The sequence below is a fragment of the Corapipo altera genome, unplaced genomic scaffold (genome assembly GCF_003945725.1).
Source record: "Corapipo altera isolate COAL_440 unplaced genomic scaffold, ASM394572v1 1b, whole genome shotgun sequence".
Classification (NCBI taxonomy): domain Eukaryota; kingdom Metazoa; phylum Chordata; class Aves; order Passeriformes; family Pipridae; genus Corapipo; species Corapipo altera.
The window spans coordinates 1194319-1210889 of NW_020884881.1; the positions used below are offsets into that span (position 1 = coordinate 1194319).

Here is a 16571-nt window from a genome sequence, read left to right on the forward strand (position 1 = left end):
CCTTTGCAGCACCCATGGGATGGACTTTGTAGCTGTCAGTGTTTTCATAGCTCAGTGAAGGAAGGACCAAACCATAGCCATGAGTCCTGTATATGACCAGCTGTTCACTGTAGGGGCCATAATGACTTGCAGGTTGTCCATAAAACTCCGTGCACTGGCTAACCATCAAATTTTGGCAGCTGGCATGGCAGAGCCTGTGCTGGGTATCAAGGTAGTGGGAGTATGGTGAAGGGATGGGCAGCAATTTTACCGTTTAGCTGCAGCAGTCTGTACTCTGGCACAGGCTCTTAGTGCCTGAGCTGCACTTTCTCAGACTATTGCCATTAGTACAAGAGTCACACATGAAAGAACAGTCACAAAGTCACAAGCTCTTTTGTGTCTGCTGTGAGGTAGAGCAAAGGGATTTTTTCTGACCCTTACTCGGGACAGAAAAAAAAGCCTTCTAAAATATCCAGCTGTTTGGCTATGATTTGCAAGGAGAAAAGTGACATAAATTCATTATCATTTATCTCTGTAGAATAAGTCTTATCTCTTACTTTCCTTTCACTCCCAGGGGCTGGAGCACAAGTCTTATGAGGAGCAGCTGAGGGAGCTGGGGTTGTTTAGCCTGGACAAAAGGAGGCTCAGGGGAGGCCTTAATGCTCTCTGCAGCTGCCTAGAAGGAGGTTGTAGCAAAGTGGGGGTCGGCCTCTTCTCTCAGGTAACAAGTGAAAGGACAAGAGGAAATGGCCTCAAGTTGTGCTGGAGGAGGTTTAGATTGGGTATGATGAAAAAATTTTTCATAGAAGGCATTGTAAAGCCTTGGAACAGGCTGCCCAGGGAAGTGGTGGAGTTACCATCCCTGGAAGTGTTCAAAAAACATGTAGATATGGCACATGAGAACATGGTTTAATGGTGAACATGATAGTGGTGCTGGGTTGATGACTGGACTTGATGATCTTAAAGGTCTTTTCCAACCTTAACAAGTCTATGATTCTGTAATTTAATACACATCTAATCAACAGCTTCTTACCCTCACCTGTGTCTTCTGTGGAACCAGCTTTGCCTGTCTGGTATACTCTTCCACTGCTATCATCTGCTTGCTAAATCAGTCCTTTTAAAGCCTTCCCCCTACTTTTTTGTTTCATGTGAGCCTTAGGACCTCTACTCAGGAAAATTGTATCAAGAAAATTAATTTCAGGCAAAGTGATTTTAAGCCTTAGTGGTCCTATTACGCTTTTTTTCCCCCTCATCTTTCTACTGGAAGTTGTTTGTTTAGGCTGCAGCAATTAAAAATGGCACCTTGCCACTCAAGATGTCTGTCCTTCAGCATCCACTTCTGTGCCCTACGGATAAAGATCTTAGCTCAAAAATACACCATCTGTTTCCAAATGCATGGAGCAACTTCAAAGAAATCCAACCCTACTCATTACCAGGACAAATGCTGCATCTGAAAGAAGTGCATGGGAAAATGCACAAAATTGCTGTATAAATATTTAAAGATATATATTGCAATGGGAATAATTTTCTGTCCCTTAAGTGTCACTCACACCAGCAAAAGAGGTACTTGGATCAGGAGAAATATTCCTCAAGGAACTCGTGTTTTGTGGTTCTGAAAAGCTATAAAAATATATTAATGAATGTTTAGTAATCATAGGACTGCTATAACAGTGTAGCTCTGGTGACATGTACGATGTGTTTACATTTAATTTTAAAAATTAAATTTTTTTGTAGAAATCTTTACATTTGATTGGGCAAACCCATTGCCTTTTGCCCACATATTCTGTATATGGTAGATATAGTGCCCAGAACTGCCATTGTCATTAATATGGACAAATAAAAAAAAAAAAAAGACATAATTAAAGACAGTAAAGTAGAGAATTTACCTGGTTAGTACTGCTGCTTGTATTTAATTCCCTATGAAGTACATCACTTGTTTATATTACTGGCATCTCCTTTTAAAAGAAAATCTTCATAAACACATACACAAGGAAATGTTAAATATGGAAGTAAGTAACTGTCTTGCCCTCTGTGTATAAACGAACAGAGTGATTTTTTAATCCGAGTGAAAACCATAGGTTTGGCTAAGCTACATGGGAGAACTGTCTGGGACTAAGACATTAACAAAGGATGAAATCCATGTGCTTTTTATAATCACTTATGGTTTAATAATTGCCTGACCTGCACATGCAAATTACAGTGTATTTGCAAATACCACTGCAAATAATATAGTGGTTACATTGGCATATGCTTTTTTTTTTTGAAAGAATAGGCTAACTGCAGATGCCAAAAGAGAATCCCATTGCAATTGCACTTCCAAAACTCACGTTTTTTGTGCATAGAGCAGTTCCTCTACTACTTTCTTTGCAATACAGCGGCTTCTACTTCCTGTCTGAACCTGTTGAGCAATATCACGATGTAATTCCAAACAGCTGCTGTGGTCACCCTATGTCTGTACATCAGTAGCGAGTGAAATGATTTCTATATATAGTTTGTAAATCTGTTGGCAACGTTTGTAAAGCACACTGAGATTCTTCCTGAGGAATAAGAGCAGCTATATGAAAGCAAGAGCATTAAGACCATTATTGCGTACAAAGCAGTTTATCTTTTTCGTGTGGCAGAAATGAGAAAATGGCCAGTCTGCAGAGATGTGGAGAAACACTTGTTTTGGGCAAAACCCTGGCAGGAATACTTTGTGCTGTCAAAGATAAGCAGGTTCATCTCACGCTGTTATTACAGAACATGACATTGTACTGACACAAGATGATTAAAAAGTATTGGCTCTGTAGGAAGGAAAGAAAACTGGGAATGGAAATGACATCTATTCAATAAGATTTATTTGTCCCCCTTGCCTTCCCAATTTTAGAGCGATTCAGGTACACAAAAGGAGCAATAAATCCCAACTCTGCTGCATCTTTGGCACCCAGCTGCATGACTCTTTGTATAATAAACCTTCAGGATCCATGCACAAAGGACACTAGGTGCTTTTGCAATGTGAGCAGTGAGTTCTCCCTCTTTTAATTAAAGGCTGAGGAATTTTTTAGTCCAGAAATGTTCTTAGTTTCACCTAGGGTAATTTTTCCCTCCAGTGCTTCCCTCAGGCAGGTCGACCTCTTGATTCCCCTTCCAAGATACATCCTTACTCTCTTCTCAGCAGCAGCACTAAAAGAGCCCATTCACTTCTTCACTTGCCATGATTTTTCTGTGTTGCTAAGTAAGGCAACCCAAATACACCCATCAGCGAAATACATCAGATTAGTGGTTGCCCCATGGCTTGTTGGTATATAGTGTATATTTATGCCCGCAGCAACTGTTGAGAAAGCTGTTTTCAAAACTAATCTGAGCAATAGGGCAGCCCACATGCACATGTTTTTGAGTGAAAGCTGATCACTGTTTGTGATGATCTGAGTTGATCAACTGCAATCTAGATGTGGAATCTTTCCTCCCGGTAGCCTGGGGTGTATTGTAGGGGATCTGTGGGAAAAATCCATATTTGAACTAGCATGCTGAGTCTGATTTCCAAGCAAGGACTGGTTTTGATTCAGGGTCATCTTTATACTTACCACACTTTTTGTTTCCCCAACAGGGATGAAAAGAAAGATCTTTTTCTTCTGTGTGACTCCATGTTTACCGCATCACCAGGAGAGATGCACTGGACAACGGAATCATCTGGCATAGAGAGAAGCAGCTGAAAAATTGTTCCTTCAAATGCCTTCAGTGCATGCTTCATCCCATTTGCTCTGCTGATACCACTGTTAAATGGAGGTGATGACACATCCTTTTCAGGCACAGTGCTGTGTGCACAATTTTGACAAGTTATGTGAGTCTCCCAGGGGAAAGAGAAGCAGCTTGTCCCATCAGTCTGCCTTGCGGTCCTGTGTACTTGCCAGGCTGCCTGACCTGTGTCTCTCCAGTATGGTTTGAATGATGCATTCAACCTGGTAGCATACAGAAATACAAGCAGCATACAGAAATTGAGACATGGGGATAGATAGATAGATAGATAGATAGATAGATAGATAGATAGATAGATAAATACATTGCTATCCACGGGAGGGGGAAGGCAGGGAGTGAGGAACACAGGGTCAGGACAGAGGGGATGCACAAGGAGGGGAAGGAAGGACAGGTCAGCAAACAGGCTGTGGAAGCGGATGAGAACAGCAAGGGGCTATTCATGGAGGGCAGACAAGGATGGCCTGCAGGGCATACAGAGAAGGTAGCAGCACAAGGCACAAGATGGGGAGGTGGGAGAGCTTGGAGGCTGGTGCCTCAGTGTCTGCATGAGTGGACAGCAGGAGTGAAGGAGCTGTTCAGTGCAATGAGGGATGCAAAAGCTGCAGGGGGAGGTGGGAGCAAGCAGCACTGGAGAAGGACAGCGGGAGAGATGGGGAAAGCCCAGCCGTGCTCTGGTGCATTTTTTTTGATGTGCTCTGTGGCAATTGGACCTGTTCCTGCAGTGTGGGATTGAGCTCAGTATGAGCCAATGCATCTGTCTGACAGGCTGTTCTCAGGAGCCATGACTGAAATAGCCACCGTCCCATGCCTAAGGACAAGGTTGTGCAGCCCTCTTTTTGCTTGCCTGTAGTTTTGCCTGCAACTCATCCAAGTGGAAATAAACATTAAACTATGAGCTTTGTCCTGCAGGGGAGCAAGCACCACCTGCCACAGTTTGCTCATGTCCTTTCAGCAATTGTGACAGTGTACTCCAAGTGTGGAAATGTGAGAAGCAGAACAAAGTCCTCTAGTCTGCTGCTTGAAATAGTTAATTGCTTGGAAAGGCAAAAAGGACACTTAGAAGAGTTTCCTCTTTTCAAACCAAGAAAATAGGCCTCCCAAGTTAGGGAGGATTGAAAGTCTTGTCTGCAATCTAGCTGCTGCTGAGTAGGCTCTATCCCGCTCAAAGCCAGGAACCTGGGTGCCGAGATATACAATGACAGAGTGAATCCTGCTGCTATAAAATGGGCACTTCCAGTTCTCATTTTCACTCATTATCTCAAGTCCTGATTGAGTGATGAGTTTTCATGGCCTATATGTGAAATAGTTTATTTCCTGCATACAGGATTTCAGCAGGGCGTTAGGGAAGAGAGTTTGGGTCTTCTGTTAGAAGGTGGCAGAGCATGTCATCAAGTCATGGAATCATAGAATAATTTAGGTTGGAAAAGACCTCTTAGATCATCAAGTCCAAATGTTAACCTAACACTGCCAAGACCACAACTAAATCATGTCCCTAAGTGCCATATCTGCGTGTCTTTTAAATACCTCCAGGGATGGTGACTCAACCACTTCCCTGGGCTGCCTGTTTCAATACTTGACAACCCCTACCATGAAGAAAGATTTCCTAATATCCAATTGGAAGATTCATCCTAAACAGCGGGCAACGAAGTCAGTGTAAACCTGCCCTCCTGCACTACATATGGTTCACGCTCTACTCTCCTGCCTTCTGTGATGGAAGGAAGTCCACTGTGCCACCTTGCTAGCACAAGGTCTCTTCCTAAGCTGTTTGTAATGGTGTTCTCGAGAACATAGCCTGGGACATATAACAGGATGCTCAGACTCCTATTTTTTTTTCATTTTTTCTAAAGAGAACATTACAGAAATCCGAACATGTAAAGTGCCTGAGAAAGGGGACTGTGGAATGGGAATAAAATGGTTCAGGCAAGAATGCTAATAACAGGAAAACAAAATCACTCCTGTCTTTGCTGCAGCAGTTCCTTTTGGGAGTTGAAACCTGTGATCTGAAATGTTGCTGTGGTGGGAGATTTCAGCTGTGGCTAATGGACTACAGGAATTGAGCCCTGACCAGTTGAAGTGCTTACATAATGCCAAATACTGCCAGAAGGGGAATCTGAAACTTCAAATCAGTGAATACTTTCAGCCTTAAGGTGTCTTAAGGCTGTCTTAAGGTGTCTGTACCTCTGTTCTTTTTCCTCACAAAGCTAGTAAGACCTTCATGTCCCCTGAAATGGCCACTGGATAATTAAAGACATCGATAGTCTTATTATGCTGAAGAAAAGGGGCAAAACAAAATGCTGAAAGGCTGTTAAATGTGTACGATCTCTCCCATGTATGGAAAGAGTAAAGGTTCTGGGTGCTCATGGGTCTAGGATCAAAGTATATGATTACAGAACCATGGAATTAAGGACTGTGTTTCAGCGCTCATCAGCAGGAGAGAACAAATACTATTCCCACATTTTCTGATCTGTGAGTACTTAGCTTAGTCTTAGCATCTTCTTGGTGTGTGTAATTGGCCATGTGCTACAGCCTTATTGCTTTTATTAAAATTGTCCTAGAGAGGGATTATGGGTCTTCACTCTTGGCCATTCCCTTGTAAAGAACGAGTACTAAATTACCATGAGTGGCATATAAGACCAAGAAAGGACATCAACCACTCATAACCTCACCTAATTATGCCAGTTTCCCCCCTACTTCAGGGGACACATGTACAAGAAAATACCTAATCCATGTTTAGTAACATCTTTAAATTATGTCATGGCTAAAATGGACATCAGTGACATTTTATGTGTAGAAAAACAGCACCATCAGCCCAGTGTCGTATCCTTGCCTCAGCAAGGAGTAGCATTGAAAGTAATATTCATGCTGTTAAATCTTCCTTTGGAATATTATTTTAGAAGTGAGTATTGCATGTTGCTTCTTCAAGTTCCTTTGAGTTTGGAAAATTTGATTTATACGTAGAAAATTTCACATAGATAATTCAGATATCAGTACATTTGTACTTTGTATTACAGACTCTTAGCCCAGGAAAATTCGGAGACTTACAGATTTTGTTGTATCTGAGAAAACAGAAAAAGCAGAAAGCTCAGAATTTTTTTGAAACAGTATATTTGAATAAATTTCATTTTTAACATAATCTTTTTGCTTTTAATATTGTACATGTCAGTGTTGTAGATATCAACATTGAACTAATAAAATATAGTGTATTTCTAAAAGCATTTTGGTTTCAATCAGGATTTTCCTACAGAAAACCTGCCAAGTGCAAATTTCCTAACCACCTCCATCAAAAAATGTGTACAACAAAATGTTGTCTGCAAAAACACACCCCAGAAAGATAATTTTGTTGTGCTGCTTCTCTGGCTAACTCCAATGATAACGATGTGAACCTTTGTCCTAGACATACTGAAGAAATAAAAATGCTTGGAGTGCTGTTATATACAACATCAGCTCTATCTAAAAGCATTGGTGATGCAACGCTAAAATTAAAAAGGTACTTATTATTTTTTTCTGCTCTTTCAGACTTTACAGAATTCGACCCAGGCTTCATTCTGCAGGTGCAGCTGAAAGAGCGAGCAGAACTTCTACTGACCCACTGGGTTGTCTATAAGCAGTTGGTGCGTCATTGTATCTTATACTGTCAAGTAATTCTCTTAGCTCAGTAAGCCAAGCATCTTCCTCCTTTTTATTTAATCCAAAGATTTGGTCAATACAAATGACCTGCAAATATTTATTTGTTTTAAGATGTACAATATTCCTCAATCTGCCTTATTAATGTATTTTGTGTGTTAGAGAAGACTAAGCTAATGAGCTTTCATCCCAATTCTTGAGCAAGATAAAAGCATGATGTTCATATAGACAGATGATCAAAGGAAAAATATAATTTCTTTCTCAAATCTATGTGAAAACCAAGCTTGATCTCCTTTCTCCATTGTCAGTAAAGCAGTATGCAGAATAATAAAGCTAAGTAAGCAGTTTGGCTAAACATCATACATCAGTTCATGTGTCCAATCCATATTAATCAAAAACAGATGATGGACAAGAGCAGTACTTAAATTATTTTCAGTTACATTTTCATTAAATATTGGTTTGACTGTCTAGAATGCACTGTGTGTAATCATTTAAGAAGGTTGATATATGTTGCTATAAATGCATTCCTACTTCTCTGTACCAAAACCAACCTTCTCTCTGTCCTTCTCCCTTCTCTCTTTTTCTCAACATGGGTTTGCAGATATTGTTGGCCTTCATATTTCAGAAAACTTTTCTAGTTCACCATCATTCACTGATAATAGAGAAAAATCAGAAACAGTGCAAAGTTTAACCTTTTTTTCTGTAGTTTCTTACACAGGAACATACCTGTCTATAAAACTAATATAATCATAATATATCATGTCTTAACAGAAATGATAATGTGATAGACATGTAGAATAAAGAAATGAAGGGCACACTGCAGCTGGACACCAGTCAGTGACAGCAAGCAATAGCCATTAATAGAATAACCACTAGAGGCCTTCAGTTGCTTGGGCTGTCAGAAATGATGAAGGCAGAGCCCTGCTGCCCACCCAGGGCTTGTTCCCCCTAAAATTCTGGGGGACTCTGCTCACTCCTCCCAGCAGAGTGCAATTCTCTGCATGAAAAAAAAAATTTCACAGGAGCTCCAAACGGGCAAGCCAAGCTGATTCTCCCTCTGATCATCCTAGAAAAAATAAGGGAATTAATAAATAATCCAGTGATTTGTTACAGGCACAATGTGACATTATGGGAACAGTGCTCCCCACAGGTGCTGGCAGGCCGACCTCCTCCCCTCGGCTGCCTTTCCAACGATCCCAACCGCCTGCAAACACCTTGGCGGGATAACAGCATGGTTCCACTAGAAAACCGTGAAAGCAAGAGGAAGTCTGCTGAACAATGGCAAGGGTGTTTTACTTCCAGCCCCTGGGACAGCTCAGGATTAAATGGATTTTCATTGTTCTTTCCCTCCTGCAATTTGGACACAACATTGGTGTAAGTGCACCCAGGGTTTTATTTGCTGCTGCCCCCCCGTCTGCGAGGTTGGTATTCTCCCACTAGCTGCCTGCTCTAAATATGGCCATGGCCAGTGTGTCAATAATCCCCCTCTTTAAGGGACCTGCAAACACTAGTGTTGGGACATTCTTGCTGTTCAGATGTCTAGCTGACGTCTGATGCTTAAAACAGAGCATGCTTTCATCCCTTCGTGCATTGTCGTAAGCCCCTGATGATTACTCTTAAAAGGGTGCCTCTGCTATGCAGGGAAACAGTTGCTGACCACACGAGAGACAGCTTGCTCACTTGCTTCAGCCTTCTTGAATGCCTGGTCACTTCAGCTTTGTACCAGCCTGACCAAGCAGGACCATGTCTACCTTTGGCTACAGAAGAGAGCTCAGTAAATATGAAGACATTGATGAAGATGAGCTCCTCGCTTCTCTCACTGAAGAGGAGCTGAAGGAGCTGGAGCGGGAGCTAGAGGACATAGAGCCCGACCGTAACCTTCCAGTGGGGCAACGACAGAAAAGCCTGACAGAGAAAACACCGACAGGGACTTTCAGCAGGGAAGCACTGATGGCCTATTGGGAGAGGGAGACCAAGAAACTCTTAGAAAAAGAGAGGTTGGGTGCATGCGACAAGGTAAGATGCCAAGGCATTTGCTGTTTCCTATAAATATTTGGGGTTATTCTTCATTGGCATGATCTTGCTGACTGATTTAATTTCCTTTCAGTCTCTTGTAGCATTTTTAAGAACACTGTTATCCATACTTCTGTGCCTGCTAAAGGTCTGTGTAGTAGCTCAGACAGTAAATGCTCTGTTCAGAACAGAAGAAAGTGCCATAAAAACTATCATTAGTGATAAAATAGGACAAAAAATTAAAGGGCATGTTAAAAATTATCGATAGGTAGCAATATGGGCTTTGGATAGCATTTGATTTTTTAAAAAACTACAGAAAGTGCCTTTTCCTTTTCTTAAAAAACAATCAGTACTGGCTGCGCAGAAGCACATCAGGAAGATAATTTTGAATACGTGTTATGTCAGAAGTTCAGTAAGCGGACACCAGACTTTGTGCTCACTGGAAGGAAGCTGCGTTGCAGACGCAGCTTGTGTTGCTTTGTCCCTGCTGAGGAGCCTTGGCACGGCTTGGGAATCTTCTAGCAACTGTTGTCAGAGGGTTACATTATTTAAAAAGTGGCCTGATCAGCTGAACCATTTAACTGTATTCCCAAAAAAACTGCCAATAGTGTTTGTTAGGCAACTCATTCCCCAAAATAAAAAAGTTAATAATAAAAGCTGGTCCCTGAGCTAGAAAGGAACATTACAGCTGGTCAGAAGTGAAGGGCTCAGTCTTGGCAAGCAACAAGCACTCTGTCTCAGCTAATGTCCATGTTGGCACCACTGGGTCCTTGCTAAAAGTATTTGTGAGACTGAGCTCAGTCAAAAAGCAACTTCTGTTTTCACAATGGCTCCATGTGGGGACATGGGAATTTTTAAGTGCTGCTTCATACCAAGCTCTGACTCTGTTTATAGGGACAAGTTTTCTTATGTTTAAATACAAAATAATGCAACAAAGGCAAAGTCAGCAAAAGCGGACTCAGAACCTCTAACAGCCCTATTCAGGAGTTTGGTTCATTTGCAAGGAAATAATTGCAGTCTATACATTAGCTAAAATATCCTTCTAGAGAAATGTCAGGTGGATTAAAATACCCTGCAATATCCAGGATGTTTTTACATATGTTTTCTCCTGCTTGTGAATGGTGGTATAATGTCTTTGCAGGCAAGTGCACAGACCAGTAGCTGTCATCAGACCATTAGTGTCAGCTTGCAGTCGTTGACTTCACTCCCTGTTTGTCAAGTCCTAGGGAGGCAATGGCAAGATTAATGTTTATTTCCAGCTAAGCCTGGAACTCGAAACCTGGGCACTTCCAAAACACCTTCTGAATAGGTCTAGTTCTGTGTCTTATATAACGGCAGGATCTTTCTTTCCCCCCTCCCCCATATTTATACAGCATTAATGATGGGTTATGGCTAAACCTTGAAGTGCTGGCAAGCACATCTATACTTTGTGATCTAAGAAGAAACTTCCTAAATGCATCCTTTAATAAGAAAATGTTGACATGCTAAAATAGAGGGCACAAAGCTTCTCTTCACTGAAGGCAGTAAGAAAGCTCCTTGAAAGCAATTTTCTTCTTGCTTTCAACTGCCTGGAAGTTAGACACCTTTATCTAAGATGGTTATTTGTGCTCCTTCTATAGTTAGTGGTGAGAGATCAGCTGCTCCAGAAGGCAAACAAGCTGCAGATAGCCTTTTAGGGGGAATAACTTGTCCTCCAGAGATATTTACCTCTGCATTGACTATCTTAGCCCTAAATTTTCATCGAATTACTACTACAATATAAGGTGAAGCCCCGCAGGCTGCCTGCAGCAGTCCTGTACTGCAATGCTGCCATAGTAACATAGTACATCTCTGTGGATCTGCAAAGAGAAGAGCTTTCAATTTTAAAATTATTGTGCAGATTGTTGTGACACCAGACAATGTATGTGACAGGAAACTAAACTTCCCCTTTGGCCCCAGAAACGCCAGTCAAAAAAAGCCCAAAAAATCAAACCCAAGTATTTTTTTTATTAGTCTAGTGGCATCAAACATATTAACAGTGCATTTAGAGGCACCACCTTCTGCTCATCTGCAGCTGTGTTGAAGGCTGTAGTACATATTCCTAGAGAGAGAAAAGCAAAACCATGAAGATAGATTCCTGGATACCTGGTGTGTTCAGGTTTTAAAACTCTACACATATATAGAAGCTACAGATATAAATCTTAGTCCCAATAATAAACCTATAGGTAGCACAGTATGTCTCAGTCTCTCTGCATAGGGGCCTTCCTGGAAAAGGAGGCCCCTTCTCCACAGGAGAAGTAATGGGGCTGGATCCTGCAAGACCTCTATGTGCAGGTCAGTGTGATGGGACCCTGCAAGCCCCCCAGGTGCTGAATGCTCAGCTCAGGAACATCAGGTGGGAACAGCTCAATGTCCTGTTTCATTACGAGTCACAGTTCTACGAACATTACAATTAACATCTGTTTTACATGTGTCCCAACACAGAATTCTGCTTAAGATTGTGAAACAGTACAATGCAATCTGTCACTACTGTTATTTTAACCTTTCCCTGTATTTTCAGAGCTAGATAATTAAGCAAACCTAAAACTACACGGGTTGTATAGAAATAGTCCTGTTAGTAACACTTCTGTTTTCCAGAACCGAATTGCTGTTTCTCTGCAGAGTATATTTACTTTGGAAAATACCCTCTAGTATTTTACAAACATTAAAAACCCCATTAAACCCCATGAACATTGCTGACATAATGCATACCGAACAATTATATTTCATCCAAAATTTTATAAACATTTACAGTGGTAAATAAAAAGGCATAAGCTATGGCTTGTCCAGTAGACAAAATATGACGTGGGAGATCTTTTGGGGCAAAAGGTGGGTGGTACATAGATCAGCCTATGGCACATAGATCAGTCATGGCCCATAGATCCCTGCTGCACTACTTCAGTCTTCCAGGTGGAGAGTGAGGCTTTCCTGGAGCAAAGACTTTTCCCCGCTCCTGTGCCACCATAACTGCTAAGGGCACCAGACAGAGCTTTAAGTCATGGTTCCAAATCTGCCTTCCTGGTATCCACCAAGCACACTAAAATAACTTTACATTTCAGAAAAAAATCCATTTACTCTGTAGACAATTAATTATAATGATTCACAGTATGGCAGCTGACCTGCAACAGCTGTCGGTGAGCACAGACTTAGCTTTTGGCAAACATGAAGAAATTTGGGGCTTCTTGACATGTTACCTTGCATTCCTTGTTTTCTGTGGAAATGCATCTGAATCCTTTTTTCACAAATAGTTTCTAAGTACGTACAGTCCATGCAGTGCATCCAGAGTCTTTTTGACATGACTCCTGTAATTCTGAATTGTTTTGTATGCTGGTATACACGATTACACATGCAGACACTATTTATATATTAAATCATGGCAATCTTTAACTTTTTTAGATGTACTAACATATGCAAGGGAGTCTGAGCATTGACACAGATGTCTAATCCTGATGAAATGAAGAAGCTTGTTGCTCATATCCATTCTGAAATTGTTGTCTTGTGTTTCTGCTGGCAAGGGTACAAATTATATCTCCTTGCAGACATGCCAACACAGAAAATGTGAAGTATGTCCACGTTGTAATATCTTGTATCAAGTTTTCTCTTGGTAGAAATTACTGACATTGGTTAAATGGTTGCAATTTATGCTGAACATTTTCTAAAGAATATGAAAGAAGTAATGTTAAAAAGGTCTTAGGTGCTGCAGCATTTTCTGTTCTCCTAACTGTATCTGTTTATGGGGATTTATTTTTAGGTTTCAATATTAACATATAGTCTCAATATAATTTTTATTATGCTAAAAGGCAGTAGCTACATTATTTCAATCATGTTTAAGACTCATACCTACATTCCTGTTCAGGATTCTGAGCAAGAAGAAGACAATTCAGAAGAGCTGCAAGAAGAATGTTTCACAGAAAGCAATAGTGAAGTGTCTGAGGAGGCATATACTGAAGAGGATGATGAAGAAGAAGATGATGAGAAGGAAGATGAAGATGAGAGTGATGATGAGAATGAGCAAGAGCAAAATGCTGCAGGTGGTGAAAGACCTGAGAATGGCAGGAGTTCTGACCACATCAGACGCAAAAAGTGTAATGGCGCAAAAGACAATGAAAACTTACTCAATGGCCATGATGGAAAAGACAACGATAGTCAGAGCTTAAAAAGCAGTGCCATTCACCCTTGTGGAAATCCAACAGTTATTGAGGATGCTTTGGAAAAAGTTAGGAGCAATGACCCTGACACCACAGAAGTCAATCTGAACAACATTGAAAACATCACTTCACAGATGCTTATACAATTTTCTCAAGCCCTGAGGGACAACACAGTGGTTAAGTCATTCAGCTTGGCTAACACCCATGCTGATGACAACGTGGCAATAGCTATTGCTGGTATGTTAAAGGTAAATCAGCATATAACTAGTTTGAATATCGAGTCAAATTTTATCACAGGCAAAGGCGTGCTGGCCATCATGAGAGCTTTGCAGAATAACAAAGTTCTAACAGAACTGCGGTTCCACAATCAAAGGCACATCATGGGCAGCCAGGTGGAAATGGACATAGTTAAACTGTTGAAAGAGAACACCACTCTGGTCAAGCTGGGGTACCACTTTGACCTTGCTGGCCCAAGAATGAGCATGACAAGTATCCTGACAAGAAATATGGATAAACAAAGGCAAAAGCGTATGCAGGAGCAGAGGCAACAAGAGTCAGGTTGTGATGGAGCCATCAATCCAAAGACCAAAGTCTTGCAGAAGGGAACACCTCGATCCTCACCTTATGTGTCACCTAAGAGCTCACCATGGTCTTCTCCAAAGCTCTCTAAGAAAGCACCTCCAGTGAAAAGTCAGCCTCCAGCTCCAGCTCCCGCACCTCCCCCTCCCCCACCACCCCCACCCCCACCTCCTCCTCCTCCAGTTATTCCAGAGAAGAAGGCACCAACCAGGAATATAGCTGAAGTCATCAAACAGCAAGAAAGTGCAAAAAAAGACTTACATAATGGACAGAAAAAGAAAAAAGGCAAAAAAAGCAGAAAACATGAGAACAACATATTGAAAGAAATTAAAGATTCTCTAAAATCCATCTCAGACAGAAAATCAGAGGAAGGTTCACGACCCTCCACCCGTCCATCCACCCCACAAAGGTCTCTCCATGACAACCTTATGGAAGCAATTCGGGCAAGCAGCATAAAGCAATTAAGGCGGGTAAGTGAGAGATCCTTGTTCAGTAACTGATTGTGGCCCAAAAATAGCACAAGCTCAGGTAATTTTAGTATGTATATTTAATAAATGAAAATTCTTAGAAATGTGAGCATAATAAAGCACTTGGGAGGAGGCTTTCCCCTGATCAGGCTTTTCTCAGCACACTGATTTCTCTCCAACTGTGAAAGTGGGGCGCTTTCCCAGGTTCTGTCTTGTTATGGGAGAGGGTGGATAGCTCACGGCTCTTGGGAGTCTATGTCTGGTAGGAATGTTGCCATCCAGACTGTACAGCAAATGTAGTGAACACCCTTCCCATCCCTGTTTCATAGGTGGAGGTACCAGAAGCCCTTCGGTGAAAGCCTGGATGACAGAAGAAGCAGAACCCTGCAGTGACTGAGGGGAAGCTTCTTGTCCTTTCATTGGCGGTAACATAGACTGTCTAGCAAGCTGCTTCCAAAGTACACTCTTAGATTCAAGCCATTTCCCTTTTATTTCAAAGAAATAAAACTGCTATATACAAAATAATGCTTTAAGGATCCATTTACCTTGTAATCTGTAAATATGGAAATAATTTTCTTTTTTATTTAATGAGATTTCTATTGAGAAATTGCTTCTTATTTAGATATTCTTGTCAATATCTGATTGCACATCACTTGGCAAGTTCTTCACACTGAGATGTAATAGTTTAACACTCTGTGGTTTCTTCTGTTTTTTCCATGAATTTACAATAAATATGGTTTGAAGCTTTCAAGCAGACACATAGTCCTTTATTTCTGTAAGTTAAAACCCACCAGACATTTGCATCACATTCATGAGCATTCAGGAAGTCTCCTGGGAAAGAACCTGAGATCTTTCTCAGCTGCACCTGTGCCTGTGTGGAGTATAGTATCTGAGCCCATATATTAGTGCAATTCCATACTGATGTGGGAAAAAAATGATTCATAAGGCTATGTACAACTAAAACTAAGATATGGGCTGTGTCAGGTCATCGGTGTTGCATACCGGGTCCTAAACCTTGGTCTAAGAGAAGAAGTGGGAGATGAATAGATACGTGGTTCGTGTTGACTTATGGGTTAAATATTAATGCCGATATTTTATGTTTGCAGAAGAATTATTCAATTGAGATCCATTCAGTCCAAGTGCTGTATTTAGGCAGAACTAACCCCAGCTGAGATATCCAGTCAAACAGAGAAACTTGAAAAGCAGTCTGCCATTCAGGTGGAAAAAGGCTTTCCTATGGTATCAGTTGAACAACAAGCAGGGTGTGAACTGTCAATATGATACAGTGGAAGCAGAGCCAACATCATTTGGAGATGCATGGCTGGAGGTATCACATCACAGGCAATGGCATGAATAGCCCTTCCTCATGTAGCTCTAGACATCTCCCTGGTCAGATTAGTTATGGTTCTGGGTGCTTCAGCTAGTGTGAAGGTAGTGATAACATGAAGAAAACTGAGTAGTGGCCAAAATGTTGAAAGGTGAGAGAAGAGATATGTTCAGAAGCACTACTAAGTATTAATTAGTTTGTTTATTGCAACTATAAACAACAGAATTAGTATTTTTTTTTTACATAATACCACATCAACTAAAGTAATTTCTTAAGTTACTCAACACTGCGCAAAACAGTGGTATTGAAAAAAACACAGGTAAGCTTGCTCCTAGAAATATTAATTAGACAGATTTCCCCAGAAATAGGAACATATTGCTGGAGGGAAATGAAGCATAAGGGAGAGGGGATCCTTTAATGAATTGTCAGGAATGTAACTGTCATAGCAAGAAAATGGTGAAAATACCTTTTTGCATTTGTATTTATTGACTAGAACATACCAAAAGCAATATATAAGTAACTGAAACACATTCCAACATTTTTTTTCTTGCCTCAGGATCACAACTCATGAATATTTCTAGACCCAGTGTCACAGGAAATATGGTATGTACAATTAGTCTTTAGCTGCCTTTATAATTGCATAGGCTCCCATAGCATAAAAATCAACCTGTGGTCAGTGTT

The 16571-nt window shown here is 41.0% G+C and overlaps 1 protein-coding gene across 4 annotated transcripts in view; it reads left to right on the forward strand.

The window, feature by feature from the left end:
- Positions 1–15319, forward strand: part of LMOD2 (leiomodin 2) — a 29949-nt gene extending 14630 nt beyond the window's left edge. The window contains exons 1-6 of one of the 4 annotated variants that reach the window (XM_027639674.1): positions 3703–3744; positions 5245–7201; positions 8452–8712; positions 9102–9354; positions 13226–14566; positions 14893–15319. In XM_027639674.1, the coding sequence (XP_027495475.1) occupies positions 7128–7201; positions 8452–8712; positions 9102–9354; positions 13226–14566; positions 14893–14919 (1956 nt within the window). In that variant the 5' untranslated portion in view covers positions 3703–3744; positions 5245–7127 and the 3' untranslated portion in view covers positions 14920–15319. Of the gene's footprint in view, positions 1–3565; positions 3745–5244; positions 7202–8451; positions 8713–8979; positions 9355–13225; positions 14567–14892 lie in introns of those variants that run through there. The other 3 variants (XM_027639677.1, XM_027639676.1, XM_027639678.1) reach the window with 3 other exon arrangements.
- Positions 15320–16571: the final 1252 nt, after the last annotated feature.